This window comes from Palaemon carinicauda, chromosome 19 (assembly GCF_036898095.1).
Source record: "Palaemon carinicauda isolate YSFRI2023 chromosome 19, ASM3689809v2, whole genome shotgun sequence".
Lineage (NCBI taxonomy): Eukaryota > Metazoa > Arthropoda > Malacostraca > Decapoda > Palaemonidae > Palaemon > Palaemon carinicauda.
In genome coordinates this window covers 39787365-39809064 of record NC_090743.1, presented here as the reverse complement: position 1 = coordinate 39809064, position 21700 = coordinate 39787365, and the positions used below count along the sequence as shown (strand labels likewise).

The 21700-nt window shown below is 36.0% G+C and overlaps 1 protein-coding gene across 8 annotated transcripts in view; it reads left to right on the top strand.

Annotated features, from left to right (window-relative positions):
- The first annotated feature begins 2638 nt into the window (after window positions 1–2638).
- Window positions 2639–21700, top strand: part of flfl (serine/threonine-protein phosphatase 4 regulatory subunit 3 flfl) — a 38809-nt gene continuing 19747 nt past the window's right edge. For 3 of the 8 annotated variants that reach the window (XM_068393510.1, XM_068393517.1, XM_068393516.1), the window contains exons 1-7: window positions 2639–3116; window positions 13001–13160; window positions 15814–16021; window positions 16639–16782; window positions 16961–17269; window positions 20820–20990; window positions 21493–21645. In XM_068393510.1, coding sequence (XP_068249611.1) covers window positions 13066–13160; window positions 15814–16021; window positions 16639–16782; window positions 16961–17269; window positions 20820–20990; window positions 21493–21645 — 1080 coding nt within the window. In that variant the 5' untranslated portion in view covers window positions 2639–3116; window positions 13001–13065. The remainder of the gene's footprint in view (window positions 3117–13000; window positions 13161–15813; window positions 16022–16638; window positions 16783–16960; window positions 17270–20819; window positions 20991–21492; window positions 21646–21700) is intronic. The other 5 variants (XM_068393515.1, XM_068393513.1, XM_068393514.1 and 2 more) reach the window with 2 other exon arrangements.

Sequence of the window (21700 nt, the reverse complement as noted above, 5' to 3'; positions counted from 1 at the left end):
AACAAGATAAAGATGTCTTGGTTGGTTAACGTGTCCAGAAGTCCACACTAGGCTTAATAATCCTTATAAAAGAGCTTATTATCACTTACGTGCAAGATGAGAACACCTAATAAAAAGAGGGGTATAAACAATACAGTAATCAAGGAACACAGAAGATGCAAGAGAAATCCAGAGTTAATGTATGGTGGCAAAAAAAAGGGGGATATGTGTGTGTGTGTGTGTGTGTGTGTTCTGAAATAAATGGAGGTACTTATATTCGCTGTTGTTCTGAATACGTTTGGATATAACGTTTAGTTAGATAAAATAAAGATTAACTAAACAACCTACTTTTCCATCTTGGAATACGGTTTTAAGATATTCAGAGTTGAATGTAATGGTATGATTTAAAGGTATATCTTTAAAAACACGGCACCCATAGAAATTGCATTAACCTGCCTGATATTTCTCAAGTGGCACATTAATTGTTCATTACCTCTCATGTAGTTTGTTTCCTTTCCTCACTGGGCTATTTTTTCCTGTGGGAGTCCTAGGGTTTGTAACATCTTTTTTTTCCACTTAAGGTTATAATAATAATAATAATAATAATAATAATAATAATAATATTTTGGCAATTCAATATCTTAACATCGGCCATAGACCTAGTGACCCTACGCTAACGACTATAGGCCTACTAAGAGAAATTTATCCTAATTACGTTAATTACCTGTATAAAAGGGTGAAATTTGAACGTAAGATCTGTTGTGTTATCCACTGACCCGACATTAGCTACCTTTCAAGGAGCATTTTGATTCGAGAGCATTAAGAAGGCGAGCATTGAAAAGGTAAGGCATTTCCTGTACAAATGTGACATGCTTTCATTTTTTCATTGAGTCTGAAGATGTAAAGATGTACACACACGTGCGCACACACACACACACACACACACACACATATATATATATATATATATATATGTATAAAACGGTACATAAACCCGTTAATGATTTTACTACTGCCATATCGTGTTTGGCTTCGAACCGGTTTACGGAAAAGCAAAAAGTTTCTTTTATTTCCCGTTTGGATATCGATTTTATAGTGATAAGCTTTTTTATACTGTATAAGGAAGAAGTGAATATATGAATTTCATTGTTGTATCATAACCTACTCACAGTTCTACTCGTATGTTGAACAAACACAGAGAGAGAGAGAGAGAGAGAGAGAGAGAGAGAGAGAGAGAGATTATCATAGCCACAGGTTTTACGTGTGTCAGTCTGCCAGGTATAGAATATTATAGACTCAGGTTCTACATAAGTGCTATAAACAGAAGGTTATCAACTTATCATAGCATAAACAGTTTTGAGAGAGAGAGAGAGAGAGAGAGAGAGAGAGAGAGAGAGAGAATCATAACTACAGATTTTACATGTAATAGAAACGGAGAATATCAACATAGAAGAGAGGTTATCAACTTATCATAGCATAAACAGTTTTGAGAGAGAGAGAGAGAGAGAGAGAGAGAGAGAGAGAGAGAGAAAATCATAACTACAGATTTTACATGTAATAGAAACGGAGAATATCAACATAGAAGAGAGAGAGAGAGAGAGAGAGAGAGAGAGAGAGAGAGAGATTATCATAGCCGCAGGTTTTACGTGTCAGTCTGTCAGGTATGGAATATTATAGACACAGGTTCTACATAAGTGCTATAAACAGAAGGATATAAAATAAACAGTTTTGAAAGAGAAAGAGAGAGAGAGAGAGAGAGAGAGAGAGAGAGATCATAACTACAGATTTTACATGTAATAGAAACGGAGAAGAATATCAACATAGAGAGAGAGAGAGAGAGAGAGAGAGAGAGAGAGAGATAGAGATTATCATAGCCACAGGTTTTACGTGTCAGTCTGTCAGGTATATATTATAAACACAGGTTCTACATATGTGCTATAAACAGAAGGATACAACATAAACAGTTTTGAGAGAGAGAGAGAGAGAGAGAGAGAGAGAGAGAGAGAGAGAGAGAATCATAACTACAGGTTTAAACAGAAGAATATCAACACAGAAAAGAGAGAGAGAGAGAGAGAGAGAGAGAGAGAGAGAGAGAGAGATTATCATAAATATGTTTTACATCTAATAGAGACATAAGCCTTACATTAATCATATAGACAGAGAAGAACATCAACATTTACAGGTTAAGAGAGAGAGAGAGAGAGAGAGAGAGAGAGAGAGAGAGAGAGAGCGTGTATATGTGTTTGCTGGGGTGGTGGTGTGTGAGGTCATCGAACAGTCCTTTCTAATTCTTCTGTTGCGATCCAGACGTATGAAAAAGTATCGAAACATTAAGCGATTTTCTTTGAATTTGATATAATTTTTATATTTTTATATCATATAATTACATATCTAATATTTATTTTGTGAAATAGATTAAATAGCTCGGTATTTTCTCAATTTTGCTCCCGTTGCATAGAAACGCCATGAAAATTATGACATCATTGAATGTTTTTCCCTCGTTCGTTTACGTTACTTGAATGGAATTCATATGATGAATATGGAAATATTAATGTAATGTAAATGAATGAGATTGAAATAAACTAGTAAATCAGTTTAATAAATAATGAAATGATGTTGTACGCTGGTTTTGTATTTGGCGCGACAATGGCTGGTGTCTGTGTCTGTGTGTGGGAGTCCGTGTCTGTGGACCCCGTGGACTGTTATGGTCAATCCAACATGGCCGCCTCCTTCTGTCGTCGTTGTTACTGAGCCGATCCGCCGTATTTCTGTGTCTTTATGAAAGAGAAAAAGAGATAAATCCCCCAAATCTCAGCCGTAAATCCGGCTGCGAAATTCACCGACGTCATAACGACCTTTGCGTCTAGGCCGCATCTCCCTAAGCCAGTTCTAAATGCATCGTCCCGTTGGTGTTGTGGTGTGAAGCGGGAGAGAAAAAAGAATAATTTTCCTTTGTAGCGAAAGAATCGTCATTTTGATTTCGGCCGATTCCAGAGTGTCTTTGTGCTTGAACATGACCGGACCAGTGAAATAGGCTGCCTTCGAGACGGTGGAAAATTGCAAAGGACAAAGTTTTTTCAGTGAAAATATGGGTACCGGGACCAGCGGCCCTGCCACACCGAGGTGCTCTTGTCTTGGTAAGTTTGCCAGCAGCGTTTTCTTCCTTTCTTCTCTTCCCATTTCTCCATTTCCTTATTTATTCATTCCTCCCCTGTTCCTGGTCTCTGGCTTATGAGCCTAACCCGTATTTAACTGCTAATTTACCTTCCTTGTTAGGCTTAGGTCTATCGTAGACGTAATTAGTTTTCAATCGTGATAATTATGATTATATTACATAATTAGCTAATTATATTCATGTTTTTATCTTTAGAATATCTTTAATGATGTCAAGATTATATAGGCACCTTATTTCCCAAAAAATCCTATCTTAAGATTTATATCTCGAAAGGCTTAGGCCTACTTCAACCCAGTACTCCTTCAATCCTATGTTAGGCCTATTTATTACGTAATTTATCCTTCGTTTTAGTCCTATGAGGCTTTGGTTTGTGGGGGAGTGATGGTCTGTTTATTGTTTTTATAAGGTCTTGGGTAATATTCCTGCCCACTCTAGGACCAGGGAAGACCAGGCAATAGCCAATAGGTGCTGTGGAATCTAAAAGTATATGTATGTAATTTCATAGGTGCTATTGTATAGGCCCAACCTAACCTAATCCTCGTTCCCCTTTGTCCTGAGTTCATAGGGACAGTAGATAATACTGCCAGTTTGTTATTGGGTCCTTTGTCAAGGTATTACTGCATTGGATCCTTCTCTCTGATTATGGCTCATTTTCCCCATTGCCTACACATACTTTAAATAGTCTGGCGTATTCTTTACACATTCTTCTCAGTCTTCATACACCTGACAACGCAGATTACCAAACGAATCTTCGGTGTGGATGTATGACAACGGCCACCTGTATGTATGATGATGGCTCACTTAGAATACGGCAGTCTAAGGGGGGTTGCAGGGGGACATTAGCCCACCCCCGTTAGCTAAGTAGGGAAGGACACAGCTTGTAGGTTAGGATAGGGGTAAAGTTTAGGTTAATTGGTGCCGTAATACATGGGGAGGAACTGGCCACTGATATACAAAGGCCCCGATTTTTCTTCGCCCAAGGACACTCCAAAATCAAACCATTGTTCTGTAGTCCTGGGTAGTGCCATAGTGTAGCCTATGCACCATGGTCTTTTACTGTCTTTGGGGTAGAGTTCTCAGACATGCTGTTCTATCTGTTTCCTTATTTCTTTTTCTCAGTGGGCTGTTTTCTCTGGATGGAGTCATTGGGCTTATTGTATCTTGCTTTTCCTATTAGGATTGCATCTTTGCAGGTAATAATAATGGAGCCTTTGTGGTTGGTTGGGACGGACCTGATCAGTAATCGTGGGTAAATATGTACCATAGAACAGTATTTCTGTAAAAACCACATATTTAAAGAGACATACAAAACCACCATCTAAACGAATGTTCCACATGCAACCTAACCTAACCTAGGATCTGTTTACTTTCTTACCTACTAAACTTGTAGGGAGCATTCTGAATGCCTGTATGATAACCCTCCCTTAGATCGCTGTATCATTGCTTACCTTAAGACCAAGTCTCTACCTTGTATAGCACCAAATCATAATTTTTGTAAATTGTTAAACTAGCTTATATTTGAGACCAAGATAAACATAATTTCCTTCAATGAAAATCAATTTGCCACATAATTAGAATGTTTATGCTTGCCCCAATCAACTACATATACCTTAACAAGGGAGCCTGTGGATTTGGACCAAGTATTGTTTGCCGAAGGGCCAGGCTTAGTAAAAATGCTATTGTGCCAGAAGGATTTGTACCCCCAGGATTGGTACGAAATGTATAAGTCATTACGGTGTTTACTTAAGCAGAAGCTGTCTTTTGTGTCCCTCTGCCCCTTGAGCTAGAATCTTTTGAATTCATAGTTTATAGACTATTAGCTACCCTTACACAGCAGAAGCTGTCTGTTCTCTTTTACTCTTTACTTTTTTTACTCTAATGGCCGCTTATTTAATCCTGTGAAGCAGGGGAACCCTACTCTCTACAGGACCTCCATGGTTGTTGTAAGATGTTCTTTCGGGAGCATTTAGCATTTCACAATGCGTATTGTTCGCTTACTGTTTGATCATCACTGTCAAAACACTCGCAAAATAAGAAAGTCTTCATATTCTGCCCCTGTAGCTAGAAATTTTAAAGTATGATAGTTTCTAGACAATTAGCCACTCTTACCAAGTAAACAGTGTTAATTATGAGTAAAATACTGAAATCCAATACAGTCTGATCTTGGATGCAGGTTTCTATTTGTTTATGGTGTGGAGGACGTTACCTACGTCTTGCTTTAACAAGGTTTTGTTACAGTCATTTCTTTTTATAGATCAGGTTGTTTGTGACTTTCTTAGCAAGTTGATCCTTATACTATCTATTCTTAGATAAATTGGATAAAATGCATTAAAAATGGACAAGGGCCAGTTGATTTGGCAATTTTCTCTTTTTGACTGATGGGACTTGGCATAATAACCAAGTATCGATCGATTAAAATGTGAACATTTTGCTAATTATGTCAATTGTTTACTTTTGGGAGACTGGTTTGGGTTGACTGTGTAGGTTTTTGCATTTGCCACCTGTTTGTTATTTTGTGGCAAAATCCTTAGCCGGCACAAGTTCCTGGATGTTGTTATACAACGTCCCATTTTCCCCTTTCCACTTCAGTTCCACCACGATCACCATTACAAGATGGTGTCTCTAAGAGAGAAGTTTTATCTATTTCCAAATTCAGTTTAAATTCATCTTTTTCAGTAATTGTTCAAAAAATTTTCCGTTCAGTTTACAGTATAGTTGATGTTCACGTGAAGGTAAAAAATATCACAAGTGGCGTGTGCAGCACATCCATATACCGCTTGCCAGAACTGAGGAGCATTAAGGTAATGGTTATTTGCGAGCAAAGCAAGCCACACAGCAAAGACCAGTTGAGTGATGTGATATATATTACTTTCACGCCTCTTGTGTGAAGAATATATTTTACCAAATGTGAGTCTTGTGATGATTATGCATTCCTGACCATTACTCCTGCAAATCATTCATTTTTGGTATTCCCCCCCCCCCCACTAAAAACCCAGATTTCCCATTCTTGTTTTCTAAAAAGAGGTTAGGAAAACTGACAAACAAATGTTGTGCCAAAGTATTCATGGTCAGAAATGTATAAAAACAAGTTAACGATTATGAGAAATATATGGTTCATTTATTTGGCTTTATAAAAGTATCAATTGTTTACCTTTGTTTGCACATGGATGTTCTTTTAGAACTGTTTAGAAATTATTCATTTGCACTTGCCAAAACATACAATGTGAAGCCAGACCACAAAGAATAGAAAGGTGGATGCAGTTTTAAATTAGACCAACTGTTCCTGGAAAAGTGTTTTTAGTTTTCATTGTATAATATTGTAATACGTTTCATGTGTCTTGTGTCACGAGAAATTGCACTTGGGTTAGTGTGTGATTCATACACAAACAGTACCCAAGAACCTCTGAATGAATAATCGATAAATGTACATAACATCTTCAAAATATCAACAATGGATTGGGGAATGGTTGAAATATTCATTGGTAATTCTGTACCCTAATCAGAAGGTACGTGTAACAGAACGGTATAATAATTTAGTTGTTGAACATGTCGCTCATTTTTTGTAATTTTAGAGCTGAATCTTCGTTTGACTCCTCCACCAAGTCTTATTGATTTGCATTTTTGAAGAATGTTTGTGACTTAATAAATTGATCCTTATACTATCTGTTCTAAGGTAGTTGATAGGGTGATTAGAAACTTGCATCTGATTATCCACAATTAGACTGGGACTGTTAACTTGGTAATATCATTAACACAGCATTTTTGCATGTGATGTTAATCAGCATTCTTACTACAGTAATAGTAGTTGATTGCTGCAATGTAATATGTCTGCATTGTCCATACTAAATTACTAAATAATTTAGAATACTGTACATCAATTTTATTACAATGTAAATTATGCTGTCATTCTCATAGACTTTTACATTCCTATTCTAATGTTATATACATTGAAACAATATGAAAGCCTATTAATGAGACAAAAACAACTTTAATTTATTATCTAGAGGAAAAACCTTACATTTTGACATTTGCAGTACTGTACAGTATATTTGAACATGTTCTATTGAATTTGCTTCACTCCATCGTCATCATGCCATATAAGACCATAACAGTTCAGTGCTGTAAATACACCTACAGTACAGTTATGATGTCATCAATTACAAACTTGACTGATATCTTGAAAAGTTTTGTGAATATGCTAATTAGTAAGTTAACTTTAATCTTACCAAAAATGTATTCAAATGTCAAATAAATTTTCCTCATAAGAATGAATGGAAATACAGTAACATTGATTGATTCTCGCCCAAAGATGCTCTTAAAATGTGCCATCTGTAACCAATGCATTAAAATGCATTACAGAATATAAAGATAACAAAAAGAAGATACTTTATTCTAGATGTTTAGTCCATCTGTGACCAGATTGTGGAATGTTCTTCCTAATTGGGCAGTTGAATCAGTGTACAGAAATTCAAACTTGCAGTAAATGTTTTCATGTTGAACATGCTGACACAAGTCTCCTCATAACTTGTTTATAACAGATCAATTTTAACATTGGTACTGATCTTGAGATATTTCGTTTTGATTATTCATTAATTCTCATGTTGTTTATTTCCCTTGCTCACTGGTCTATTTTCCTGGTTGCAGCCCTTGGGCTTATAGCATCCTTCTTTTCTAATTATGGTTGTAGCTTGGCTAGTAACTAATGAAAATAATATGGGATAAATGAACATTGAACTTCACTTAACCATTGGTAAGGAGAGAGTGGCAGGTGGTGGTGATATTGTCGCATGGACCCCCCCCCCCCAACCTTAAACACATGAGTTAGCGGGTCTTCTGTGGTTTGTTCTTTTCCTTGCATCTCTATATGGCACTAACTGTGATTTGTTTGGGGGGCTTTTTACTAAAAACTGATCAAGAGGGCTTTGTTTCTCCTCCCTTTTAAGAGGTTTCTAAAATTTTGTAGTACATGATCATATAGAATTCGCCCGTTCTGCTGGAAACTGCCTTACAACACTATAAATGCCACTTTGTGTTTTAAATTTATCAAACCAGCTAGTCCTAAATTTTCCTTAGAATCGATTTCATTGCTTATTTGGGGGATGTTTTTAATGATTTGCACACCAAGATGGTATCATCGGTTTACCTTTTTTGTTTATCCAGATTGAAGCCATTTCTCAACTAGTTCAATGTTCTTATGTCTTTTTCCAGATAGAGGAGACATTTTGGTAATTTATGGTAGTCTACTTTAATGATTGTAGTTTTCATGATTATGGAGGTTGTTGATATCGGATATGTCTGTCACAGGGACACTTCTTTATGACTTTTCAAATAACTCCTTAGTTCTATAATAGTTCTTGAAACCTTCTCTTTTGATTTATCACTGCCACTTCTATCTGTTTTAGGAGCCAGGAGCCATGTTATAGATAAACATTAAATATACGTAAAGTAAGTTAATGAAACAATGTTTTGTTGGTCAGAACAGGGCGAGAGCTACAGTACAATCCCCTTTGTCTTTGGTGTGTCTCGAACCATATAGGTTCTCTCAAGGTGTTCGAATAACAGATTTTTTGTGCGATCTCCAGCTGCATAAAAGCTTGAAAATTGTGTATGATTACCAAATTGTCAAGAGTTCTGGGGCTTTTAATCTCCAAGTTACTACTGTACTATTATTAAAGTTTGTATCTTGAAACCATTTAAAACTTTGACTGTAAGATTATTGAAAAGTTGAAAATTTATTGGGGAAACCGTGCTTACATGGATTTATTTATGTAAACAAATTTTCTTTGGCCAGGCATCCGCAAAGTAGTTTGTTATATTATTGCTTTATTCCTTTAAAGTGTTGACACTGATCCTGAATTTTTAGTCAAAGTCTCACGTCGTGTACATACCAAATGATACTGTAATTCCTTTTCATGATTTATTCACTACATATCTTTATTTTTCATAACACCCTTAGTGGCTGTGATATGAAGTATTATTTAATGCTCCACTGTATTTGAAATAGTCTTCCAGCCTTTTAATGAAATTATGCAAGTTCTTCAGCACTAATAGCTCCAAGCTCCAAGAGGTCGATACACTGTAGATGTTACCTGTGTGTCTTTAAAGCCTTCCTTCGGTCCTTAGATGCACTTATCTCTATTCTTGCTTTTCTTCTGTCTTGCTGTCACATATTCTTTCACCTTATAGTTTAACTCTAGGGTTTTAAGATAGAAGAACTTGGACACTGACTGGCCTCCCAGTCCCCAATGCCAGTTTATATAACCCAAAATCCAATCCAACTGTAATAAGTTTGTTAACTTTTTTATTTTTATTAAATAACATTAGGGAAATATCTTTAAATCAATTTTTAAAGGTGAGGTGTCCACTGGATAGTTAATTTAGAACAACTTCCCAAAGTGTTTACTAAGAATGCTCCAGCATATTGTTTATGTTTGTTTGCAAGTGGGAAAATGTGTGCTAGCAGTTTTTCTTTCTGGTGTAAAACTAACAATAGCTAAGACAAAAAGGGAAACCTAACTATGTGCATGTGTGAAAAAGATCTTGGAGTGGTTTCAGTCATTGTTGGACTTTGCACTTGCAAATACAGTAACAATAAACCATAGGCACGTGTATTTAGATCCATTTATGTGTACATTTACGAAGCATCGCTTTCACTTTATTCAGAATTCCTCAGTAAAATTGGCATAACAGAATCACTTTGGAGTGATAAATAAGCCTTGTTATTATATAAGAGCACTGAACAAAATAAGGAAGACTTTTTGGGGTTTAAAGTGTGTGTGATCTCCAAGGACTTCCTCTGTGTTAAAGGCCAGAACAGAGAATCCAGTATAACAAATACACAAGAAATATTGTCTTCCCTGCTTTAGGGAAGACAATGCAAGACAGTGTGTATAGGGGAGACCTCACAGGATTAAGCTCATTTGAAGTTGCCACAGCACCTTAGTAGCTAAAAGCCATCTGCTATGAGTGTCATCATGCACGGCATCCCAGAAAGGTACCATCTCTCCAGTCCTCCCCAATGTATCCACATCATAACAAACCCACAGCCTCCATTCAATCTTCTACAATTTTACGTGGAATAAAATAAGGGAGACTTTTAGGTTACTCTTGCTCAAACTGCTGCCATCTTGGAAGATATCTTTTGTTGTTATGAATAGCTAATCATATGAATTTATAACTACTGCTGAAGTTGTCATTTATTTAGTGGGATTTTGAAGTTATTGAAAAGGGAAAAATTTGTAGCTATTGGTTACCATATTTACTTGCATTTTCTTCGACTTAAGAAGCCACATTCTTGTGTACATTTTGGCCCACTTCAATTATTATGATTACTAACCAAGCTACAACTCTTGGAAAAACAGAATCCTACAAGGCCAAGGGCTTTAACAGGGAAAGTAGTCCAGTGATGAAAAGTTAAATGGGAATAGCAAATAAACTATATTTATTCACCAAACTAACAAACCTTGCATTATTTATTATGGCCATTCTTTCAGCAAAGCTGGAAGGAAGCCAATTAAACTTTGGGTGCGAGGTGGCAAAACTAAATGTAATTAAGGAATAAAGGATATAGAATATTTTAAGACTAGTAACAACGTTAAAATAAATCAGTTATATATACAGTAGACTATAAGATGGGACATGTCAATGTGCTCAACAGGGAAGCATTTACAAAGATTTTGAAACTGAGGTTCCACTGATTTAACTGTCTAATTAGGAAGATCATTCTACAATATGGTCACAGCTGAGATAAAACTTATAGAATACTGTGTAGTATTGTGCTTTAATATGAAGAAGGCTTAACTGTTAGAATCAATCACATACTATATGCGGGATGGTATAGTTGCAAAGATCTGAGTGCAATATATAATCTGAAAAATGTAAAATCTTTTGTAACATGAATAGAAAACTAACTGCAATGGTGCCCGAGATTAATATCCAGATCAGGAATAAATTTAATAAAAAGTTTCTTTCTAATATTAAGGCTGGCAAACCATAAGGTTGAATGAATGAATGAAAACATTCAGCCTTTAACCCTAGTAAAATTCCAGTTGTACATGACGCAAGTCGAGTCTTCCTTCTACTTGTGTACTTGACTGAGAAGCTTCTATTTCCTTGTGGTGGCAGACCAACGTCATTCAGTTCTACTGACAATACCTTCCACTTAATGATGGAATCACATAGAAATTTAAATTTCTTTGTGTTTAAATAAATTGTACTATAACTTTAAAGCAAATTATTTTTCTTAGATGTACAAGTCCCATGTATTTAATCGTAATGCCTCTTGGTATCCATTTGTCTCGGCACCTGTAAAAAATTTGCATATGAGTTGATGAATGGTATTCCTCCTCTACATCTTGTGGTTGAACTAGCTTGCTCCAAAGATACACTATGTGAAAAGCTACGTCTTATTTTAAATAATAAAATATTTTTAGATTATATAATTTGAAATTGACTTCTGTACTGTAGTTGGGTATATGCTGAAACTTTATCGGGAATTGAAGTGATTTATAGTATGGAAATTTTCGGAGCATGCGTTGCATGGTTAGCGTTATTGTTCTCCTCAGACACTGTACAGTACTTTAGTCATTACTGAAGTGTGTATAGCTTTCCTTTGAACCTCTTCTGCATTTCCTTTTTTAGCATTTACTACACATGTTTTCACCTCTTGCTGTCCAGGCTTTTTTTTCTTTTTTTCATCTTTTAGCTTCATAATACAGCTGCACTTTTGTGTGTCCCAAAGTGTTCATGGACGCTGAATAACCTCCCAACGCAACACTGTCTAAGATATTATTGTTAACACTGCAAAATTATCTTCCTTATAAATGACTAAACAAATGTTATTGCCACTAGTTCATTTTCTTTCAAAGTTTTTCTTCTTTTCATTCAGGGAAACCAATTAATTATAGTTATCATTCGTTTAGGAAAATATATTTCCTGGTTTTATTTTTAGGTTTGGTTGCTTTTAAAAAAGGAACCATGATTTTATGGTGGAGAGATGATGTGTGATGGAGTTTGATAAATGACTGGAAGATATACTGTAAATCTGGAACTATTGGAAATGACCCTGCCTTTGAATTGGGCTTTGAGTGGCACTCAAGTTCGGTAGTTTCTTGTATCGCCTGTATCCTCACCATCCTTGTGAGCTAAGGAAGGGGATTTTGGGCGGCCTGAGCCTGGTGTAGGTCTGCTGTCATCAGCACGCATTGCCTGACCCTCCCTTGTCCTAGCTTGGGTGGAGAGGAGCCTTGTGTACTGATCATAAGTATGTATGGTCAGTTTTTAGGGCATTTTCGTTGTGCCATTCATGAGTGGCCTTTAAACCTCGGCATCCAGGAAGCACTGGAGTTTGTGCATGGTAGACACTAAAAGTGGTCTTAGTAGAGGGTTCCTGGGGGTGCTGCTGGAAAATACAATTCTTTCTCTTGAGTGATTGTTCATGTAGTGAAGTGTTTTTTTATTTGCATGTGTAGCATCCACAATTTATAAGTTTAATGATATATACGGAAGTGTTCAGTTTCTTTTCTGTATAGAAGTAGCCACCCTCATGATGAAAGGATTCTTGTAAAATAGAAATCTTTGAAATGATCAACTATCATTTACAATCTAGACAAGTTTCCTTTGCAGTTCATTAAAGGCATTGATTGTGGATGCACGATATTTTTTTTTTCTTTTTTTTTTTTTGTGTGATGTGAAAGATGTGAAATGCTAATTCTTTTTTAAGAAAAGACTCCTCATTCATAGCATTTTGCTTCTATATTACTTCTTTCCAAGTCCAGCATTTTGGTATCCTTTGCTGTTTATTGATTAAAATATATTTGTTAATCATAGTAAACTTTCTTTTGTCAGATGTTGATAAGAATTGATGATCTCTAGCCGAGCCAGAAGCTGTGGGTGGGGTACACAGAGGAGACATGGCTGACAGAATGGCACGGCGCAGAGTGAAGTTGTATGCGCTAAATGCTGATCGTCAGTGGGATGACAGAGGCACAGGACACGTTACGTCTTCGTAAGTATTTCACGGGCGCTGGCTTCCCTGCTTGTTTGTTGAGGCATTTGAATGATGAAGTACAGTAACTTATATCCTCATTAGTATTTGTAGAGTACACTGCAAATGTTTTACATAATTTAATACAGTAAGCAAAACTACATTTGTAATAACCTGATATCTTTTTCATATGGAACCTATTTTGCTGACTTTTGTAGCTGGATATCAGAGGTATGGGATTGGGGTTAAGCCACCTTTTGGACAAAATTTAACAAAATTGGACTTACAAAAATCTTCTTTGAACCAAATAAGTTTGTAACCCGAGGACCTCCTGTAAAGGTAGCCCTGTTACATTTTGAGAAAATTGGTAGGAAGTTATCTTGTCTAGGTATTTGTAGATAGTAACAAGGAAAAAATGGAGGGAAATTTTGTGTTAAAAGTAATTTACTGAGTAGAAGCCATTTGTAGTCATGGGTATGGTTTGTCACATTTACAGTAAATATTGTTGAAGAATACAAAACTTTAGGACCTTCATGCCATGGCCACATCTTAAATTCTTGGTTTATGTGATTGCCAGTCTCACTTGTTCTTGAAGTTCTGAAAAGTGACAATTTCCTGGTGTATTACTGAAATCCATTTTAATGAATATCAAAAAGATATAAATTTGCTGTGTTCCTCTTCAGAGCTTATAGAACGAACAACATTGTGAGTATCTGACGTGTTCTCATCCAAACAGATGTGCAGTTCAGCCTTTCAGAGCTGGAGAACTTTGCATTGATTTATTGTAACTTTACTACTACTGTATTATTGAATTACTTTGTCTTGCATAAAGAATGATTAAATAAATTAATTTTTAGATTATTATTATTATTATTACTAGCCAAGCTACAACCCTAGTTGGAAAAGCAAGATGCTATAAGCCCAAGGGCTCCAACAGGGAAAAATAGCCCAGTGAGGAAAGGAAATAAATAAATGATGAGGATAAATTAACAATATATCATTCTAAAAACAGTAACACCGTCAAAACAGATATGTCCTATATAAACTATTTACAACGTCAAAAACAGACATGTCATATATAAACTATAAAAAGACTAATGTCAGCCTGGTCAACATAAAAACATTTGCTCCAACTTTGAACTTTTGAAGTTCTACTGATTCAACTACCCAATTAGGAAGATCATTCCACAACTTGGTAACAGCTGGAATAAAACTTCTAGAATACTGTGTAGTATTGAGCCTCATGATGGAGAAGGCCTGGCTATTAGAATTAACTGCCTGCCTAGTATTACGAACAGGATAGAATTGTCCAAGGAGATCTGAATGTAAAGGATGGTCAGAGTTATGAAAAATCTTATGCAACATGCATAATGAACTAATTGAACGACGGTGCCAAAGATTAATATCTAGATCAGGAATAAGAAATTTAATAGACCGAAAGTTTCTGTCCAACAAACTAAGATGAGAATCAGCAGCTGAACACCAGACAGGAGAACAATACTCAAAACAATGTAGATTGAAAGAATTAAAACACTTCTTCAAAATAGATTGATCACCGAAAATCTTGTATGACTTTCTCAAGCCAATTTTTTTGTGCAATTGAAGAAGACACAGACCTAATGTGTTTCTCAAAAGTAAATTTGCTGTCGAGAATCACACCTAAAATTTTAAGTGTCATACAAATTTAAAGAAACATTATCAATACTGAGATCCGGATGTTGAGGAGCCACCGTCCTCGACCTACTTACAATCATACTTTGAGTTTTGTTAGGATTCAACTTCATACCTCATAATTTGCACCATGCACTAATTTCAGCTAAATCTCTATTAAGGGATTCACCAACCCCAGATCTACATTCAGGGGATGGAGTTGATGCAAAGAGAGTAGCATCATCTGCATATGCAACAAGCTTGTTTTCTAGACCAAACCACATGTCATGTGTATATAGTATGAAAAGTAATGGGGCCAAGAACACTACCACACTAAGGTGCCCATCAACACAATAATTCTTTGAGATCTATTACTTAAAAAATCAATAATAATGCTAAGAAAGTAGGTTGTGTATGGTTCAGTCTGCTTGAATTGGCGTGCATTTGTTTTTAATATCTTGGAAGTTGTTTTGAAATTGAGGAAGCCCCAAGCCCACTAATTTGTGACCAAGTATTCACAGTATTTATTGTTACTTCATGTGCTGCTCATTGAAACTTTCACTAATTTATAATTGTTACATCGTGTATACATTGTAAAGTTCACCTATTCTGTATCGTTAACTTTTACTTTTTGTCTCCACCACCAAAGTTTGAAGGAGGTTATGTTGTATCCCCAGTGTTTTTTTTTTTTATGAACAGCTTTCTGGCCACAATTTTAATCATAGAGTAATGAAACTTGCAGGGATTAACTGTCATTCAAAAAGTTGGACATGATTAAATTTTTGAAAATCAAGGTCACAGTCAAGCAAAATATCCAATTCATGTAATCAGCTATTAGTTTGGACATTATTGTCACAGTCTTCAATCTTGGTTCATATTTGAGTGTATGAAAATCCATGCCAATTAATACAGGTCAAGGTCGAGAAATAAGCTGCCGCGGCGGAGGTCTGCGCTCTACTGAGTGCCCCTCTAGTTTCTCTTGTTTTAGTCTAATTGGTCATCAAACGTTTCTTTCTCATTTCAGGTACGTTGAAAGATTAAAGGGGATGTCCCTTTTGGTGCGTGCAGAGTCAGATGGTTCTCTACTTTTGGAATCCAGAATACAGGCAGACACTGCATATCAAAAGCAACAGGGGACACTCATCGTTTGGTCGGAAGGAGAGAACTTTGATCTTGCACTTAGCTTTCAGGAAAAGGCTGGCTGTGATGAAATATGGGAGAAAATTTGTCAGGTATGTCAAGTTTTGGCAGTATTTGTTTACATTTTGAAAGTAAGAGGTTGTGGTTACAGTATTTACGTAGTGCGCTGTAGTTGTATACAGTACATTCTGAAGAGTTTCTGGGTACAGTGTTTACATAGTACGCAATACTTGCATACAGTACATACTGAAACTAAGAGTTTCTGGGTACATTAGTTACTAGGTCTATCTATATACCAAGGCACTTGCCCCAATTTGGGAGGTAGCCGACATCAAACAAATGAAAAAAGGGGACGCAGTATGCAGTATTTGTTTACATTTTGAAAAGAAAGAGTTTCTGGGTATAGAATTTACATAGTACTGAGTATTTATATACATTTTGAAACATGTGTTTAGGGACTCTACAGTACTATACGTATTTACGAAGGCAGTACGCAGTAATTGTTTATATTTTGGGTTTATAGGTACTGTATATACCGTACATAGTATGCATTCTGGTAATTTGATAATCTACACAAAGTTGTGTTGGTCATATTGTTAGTATCTGTTCCCTTTGATAAAGTTCATTGGTCTCAGTTTTTGTTCTGACATGTTGTGGGATATAGTAGAAATGTATTGTAGAAGTAATGCATAATAATGTATTTTTTCAGGTACAAGGGAAAGACCCCAGTGTAGATATAACTCAAGATATTGTAGAAGAAAGTGAGGACGAAAGGTTTGATGATGTGTCGGACACGAATCCTTGGGTTGAACTACCTCCTTGTGAAATAGGCCGGTTAGAAGACATAAATGAGGTGAGCTTGCTTGTCTATTATTCTTTTAAATTCCTGTTAATACATTTAATGTGAGTGTATTTAGAAAGGAAATATCTGGAGAAATTTATGGTTTCAAATTTTAAGGTGAATGAAAATATCTTAAGAAATCATATGCTTTCATCTTTTAAGACTGTAATCGATGATGTTTGTATTTCAGGTAATAAGTAATTGTTTACATTCTCCTGTAAGACGGGAAAAGTTGGCGATAGCTCTGGAAAATGAAGGTTACATTAAGAAGCTCGTCTCTGTGTTCCATACTTGTGAAGATTTGGAAAACATGGAGGGACTTCACCTTTTGTACGAGATCTTCAAAAATGTTTTCCTGCTCAACAAAAATGCCCTTTTTGAAATCATGTTTGCCGACGACACAATCTTTGATGTTGTTGGGTGCTTAGAATACGATCCATCCTCTCCGTACCCAAAAAGACATAGACAATATTTGAAAAGTATAGCAAAGTTCAAAGAGGTGAGTTTTATTGTGAAGTGTCAATGCTAAGCACAATATGACAAGTAAGATTTTGATAAGACATTTCAAGTTGTTAGTCTTCCTCCAATTATGATGATGTGTACAGTGGTGTTATGGTAAATATCTTAATATCTTCTACCAGACTGTATTTGTATTGAAGGAAGAGTTGTTCTTATAGTGGCAGCATCATGGCAACTTCATCAACCTATGATAAGTTATATTTTTAGCACCAAATGCAACAAAATATAACTTTGCAAAAAATCGGGAAAATCAAATTATATTTTTATTACTGTTATCCAATTTCACAAAGCCATCATCAAATGCTTTTATATAAAATCTTATTCACACTTGAGTTTCAGGACCACAAAAATAACTTTCCCTATTACTCACCTTAATATTTTTATAATAATAGCTTTTCTCTCTTTTTGATTCTGAAAAAGTGTACCCTGTACTATTTTTCAATATTATTGCACATTGTATGTGGTACTGGTTAAGTGTTAGTTCGATTTAAACAACACATGTGATGTTTAGAGTTATACCATCCCCCACTATACATCAGATGTTATTCTAAGCATATTGTCAAATTATGAAAATTTATTTTAATCTGCGAATGACATTTGATGTACTCTCAGGGACAAGTTTCGTTAAATTTAAATACCTTAAAGTTGAAGTATGTGACATTCAGTTCCGAAGTTCTTGAGAAGTCCCTTAATATGGTATACACAATTGTTGAGTTTGATATTGAAAGTAATGAGAGAGTACTGTAATGCATTATGCACTCGATGGTGACTTGGCTATGACTGGTTCATAATTCATGTCAACAGCGATTCGTTGTCATCTAATTACACAACATTACTGCATCTCACCCACTTTGGTACCCCTCTTTAAAATGGACATATTCTTTTGTAAATTCATTATTAAATATGTTAATGAAACTGCTTAAGGTTCAGGCTGTTGGTCTGATTGTTAATGGAAAAATTTATATGAATTACAGAATGAATATAAATTAGTATTTAATTTGAAAAAGAGTCATTACCCACAATTGTAAAAGTTGGGTTGAGTGCTCATTTGCATTTACATGTTTAAAATTGATTGTATACCTTACTTTTTTATTTCATAATAAAATTGAACATACTAAAGCATTCTGACCATTTAGTCATTTTATATTTTGTGTAGAATCTCTCGTGATGTTTGTAGAATAGCTGGTGTTGTTAAAGGCCTTGTAATGCCATCCCACCAATGCAATATCTTTCCGTGTTTTTTTCTGAATTATTGTAAAGTAAATAAAACCTGCTATTGTAATGCCCATTCAGTATCATGACAATCCAGTAATCCTGTTTGTTCCTACAAATATTCAAACTTTCTTGCTTTAAGGAGGAGTATGCTTTCAGCGAAGGTGCTGCACAGTATCGTATGAGACCCAACACACACTCTTGTCCTCTTCCTTCTTTTAGAAGTTCCAGAGACGACAGCTCTGCAGAAGGAGCTTGGTAAAGCATACGGTCAATGAGCAGCACTAACCTAATGATGTTAACACTGTCGTGTCCAAGCTGACCAATTACCACCCACAACATACCCACTTGCAATATCACTGCTTGAGGAGTCTGTGACACCAGCCGCTACATGATCGGTCTTCTACTTCCTTGTCAGACACATCGTTAATGTATTTCGTTCATGCACTTAAGTTACTTTCGGGTTAGAGAAGGTCTGGCTTCTGCTTCTTTCTAGCTTTTCCAGTCTATGATAGTAATGAAAGCATACTTATGATCATTGTCATCATTTGTACAGACTACAAGATCCTCCCTTAACGAGCACTGAGGTTTCCTGGGGTTTTCCCCCAAGGGTTTTGTTCTCACTGAAACATTTTATGTTCTCTCTTCTCAAGGCAGGATTTCTTACTGCTGTTCTCTACTCACAGCGATCGGGAACCATGTGATTGGAACTTGAAATCGACTATCATTTATGTGATTGTTACTTTTGAATTATCAAGGAACAAGTACAGTACACGTGTTGCATATTCCTTCCCAACACTCCTAGTCCAGAGGTCTTCCAACATGTCAAAAGCTTTCAACATTCAAGATCTTTGTAAGTGTTGAGACTGTTCCACGACCTAGATCTTCACATGCTCAGGGATCGGTCCAGGGTCTGATATTTCCCACGTTCTGAGATTTTACCACAGCCAAGATCTAACTCTCTATAGAGATAAGGATTGAAGCAGATGACTTTCCAGGTCCGATTTCAGTGCTTCCAGAATTCTGCTCCCCAGTCCTAGTCGTTCGTCACCTTTCAAGGACGCCTTCCTACTTTCCTAGGAATTCTAGATGCTTCCTCTTTTTTGCAGATTTCCTCGTTTCGCTGATTAATCAACACAGTTGAAGGCATCGAGGCTCTGCATGACCCTGACTGCTTCCAAGCGACTGCACGTCAAATGTTATTGGGATCACCAGTTTTTTATGATCTTTCTATAGGGAAGTCGTCATTTTTGTGGAGGATGGATACCGCTCAGCCCTCAATCTAAGTTTTCAACTAGGTCTTAGGTCCTAAGACTCGTTTTGGGGGTTTGCAGATATCTTAGTGATCCTGCTCTAACCCATGCGACCTGTGGCAAATAGGGTTTCAGCCCTCGAAACTGTGCTCTACAAGCTTAACCCTGATGAAGCAAGTAAGAAACTGTAACAAAGCATTATGAACTTTTAGAAGATATCCAACCTTGGTTCATGAGTTCGTTGTCAAATTATAAGGTAATTTGTATTTTGCCTAACTATACAAACTTGGGTGTTTCAAGTCAAACTTTCCGACTTAACCACCTCGCAAAGCCTAGGTTTAAAGTAAAAGAGAAGAGGCTGAGTGGCCTGTCGTGTAAGTGGGCCCCGTACCTAGCCACCCTCCAGCTAAGTACTGTACTGCCACCTTGTAAAGTTTTAATTGCAGTATCTAGCAAAGAAGTTTTAATTGCAGTATCTAGCAAAGAAGTTTTAATTGCTGTATCTAGCTTCGCTGAAAGTATTCTCCTGCTGAAGGACTCGGGTTTGATACTGTAGTTAGGGGAAATATAACTACTTTGAAAGATTTCTTATTTTTGTAGTTCTGATTCTTTGTCTCTTTTTATTGCCTTACATTTGATCTGTTCCTTTTTTTCAAGTCAAACTAGGTCTTCCTAACTAATGGAGTTTTTGACTTGGGATTTAAATAACTGAATTTTTGGCTGTAGCGATTAAAATTCTGAAACAAGTTGAAAGTTTCCGTAAATTTCTTATTTGTTTTTGGTTAAAATTTATGCTTGTAAGATGAAGAGGTGTGTTATGCATTTTTGCAAATAAGCTGTTCCTCCAAATTTGGAGAATTTTATTCTGTCAATCCCTTAGGCTGTGTTAAACTAGGCTATTAGCACCTGTCAGTTTCAGTGATGCATGGCTGGTAAATCGAACTTTACCACCCCAGATTATTTTAAAGTTACTATCTACAGTATATCGATAAGTAGTTAATAGTTTCATAAATCATGCGGTGTTATAGCTTCTTATTTATTGTTAATGGTTATTTTTTTCCACAGGTTATACCTATTGAGAATAGTGAGTTGTTAAGTAAAATTCACCAGACTTACCGAGTGCAATATATTCAAGATGTAGTCCTCCCCACTCCTGCTGTGTTTGAAGAAAACATGTTGTCAACTTTATCGTCTTTTATCTTCTTCAACAAAGTTGAGATCGTCTCTCTTATACAGGTAAGCTTAGATGGAATGAATAACATTGTTAGTTTCTGACTAAATTTGCTTCATAATCTGTTGGAAAGTAAAACACTGTAAATGCCTTCAAAAGTTCAGACTTGCAGCGAATGTTGAACATGCTGATGTACTGTAAGTCGTTTTCTGGTATATATATATGACAGATGTATTTTCATGTTATTGTTCTTTTAAGTATTTTATTTCAATTGTTCATTACTACTTTTGTAGCTTATTCATTTCCTTCCCTCAATGGGCTATTTTTCCCTGTTGGAGCTCTCGGGCTTATAGCATCCTGCTTTTCCAACCAGCGTTGTAACTTGGCTAGTTATAATAGTAATACAGTAATGATAATGCTGATTAGGATTTGATTGATCATTTTTCTTTTTCTCAGTCTGTGTTTCTCTTGATTCTTGAATCATTTTCATATGTAATAGTTTTTTTTTTTTTTCTCAGAGTATCATAGTAATATTCGTTGCCTTAAAAATTTTTCTTTACATCGCAGGAGGATGAACGATTTCTGAGTGAGCTGTTTCACCAGTTGGGTGTCGATGAAGACATCCCAATGGAGAAACGAAGGGATCTTGTCCTTTTTCTCAAGGAGTTCTGTACATTTTCGCAAACCCTCCAGCCCACCAGTAGGGAGCAGTTCTTCAAGGTATTGTTTTAAAAATAGTTCATGTTTATTAGGTTCATGTTTTAACACCAAAATA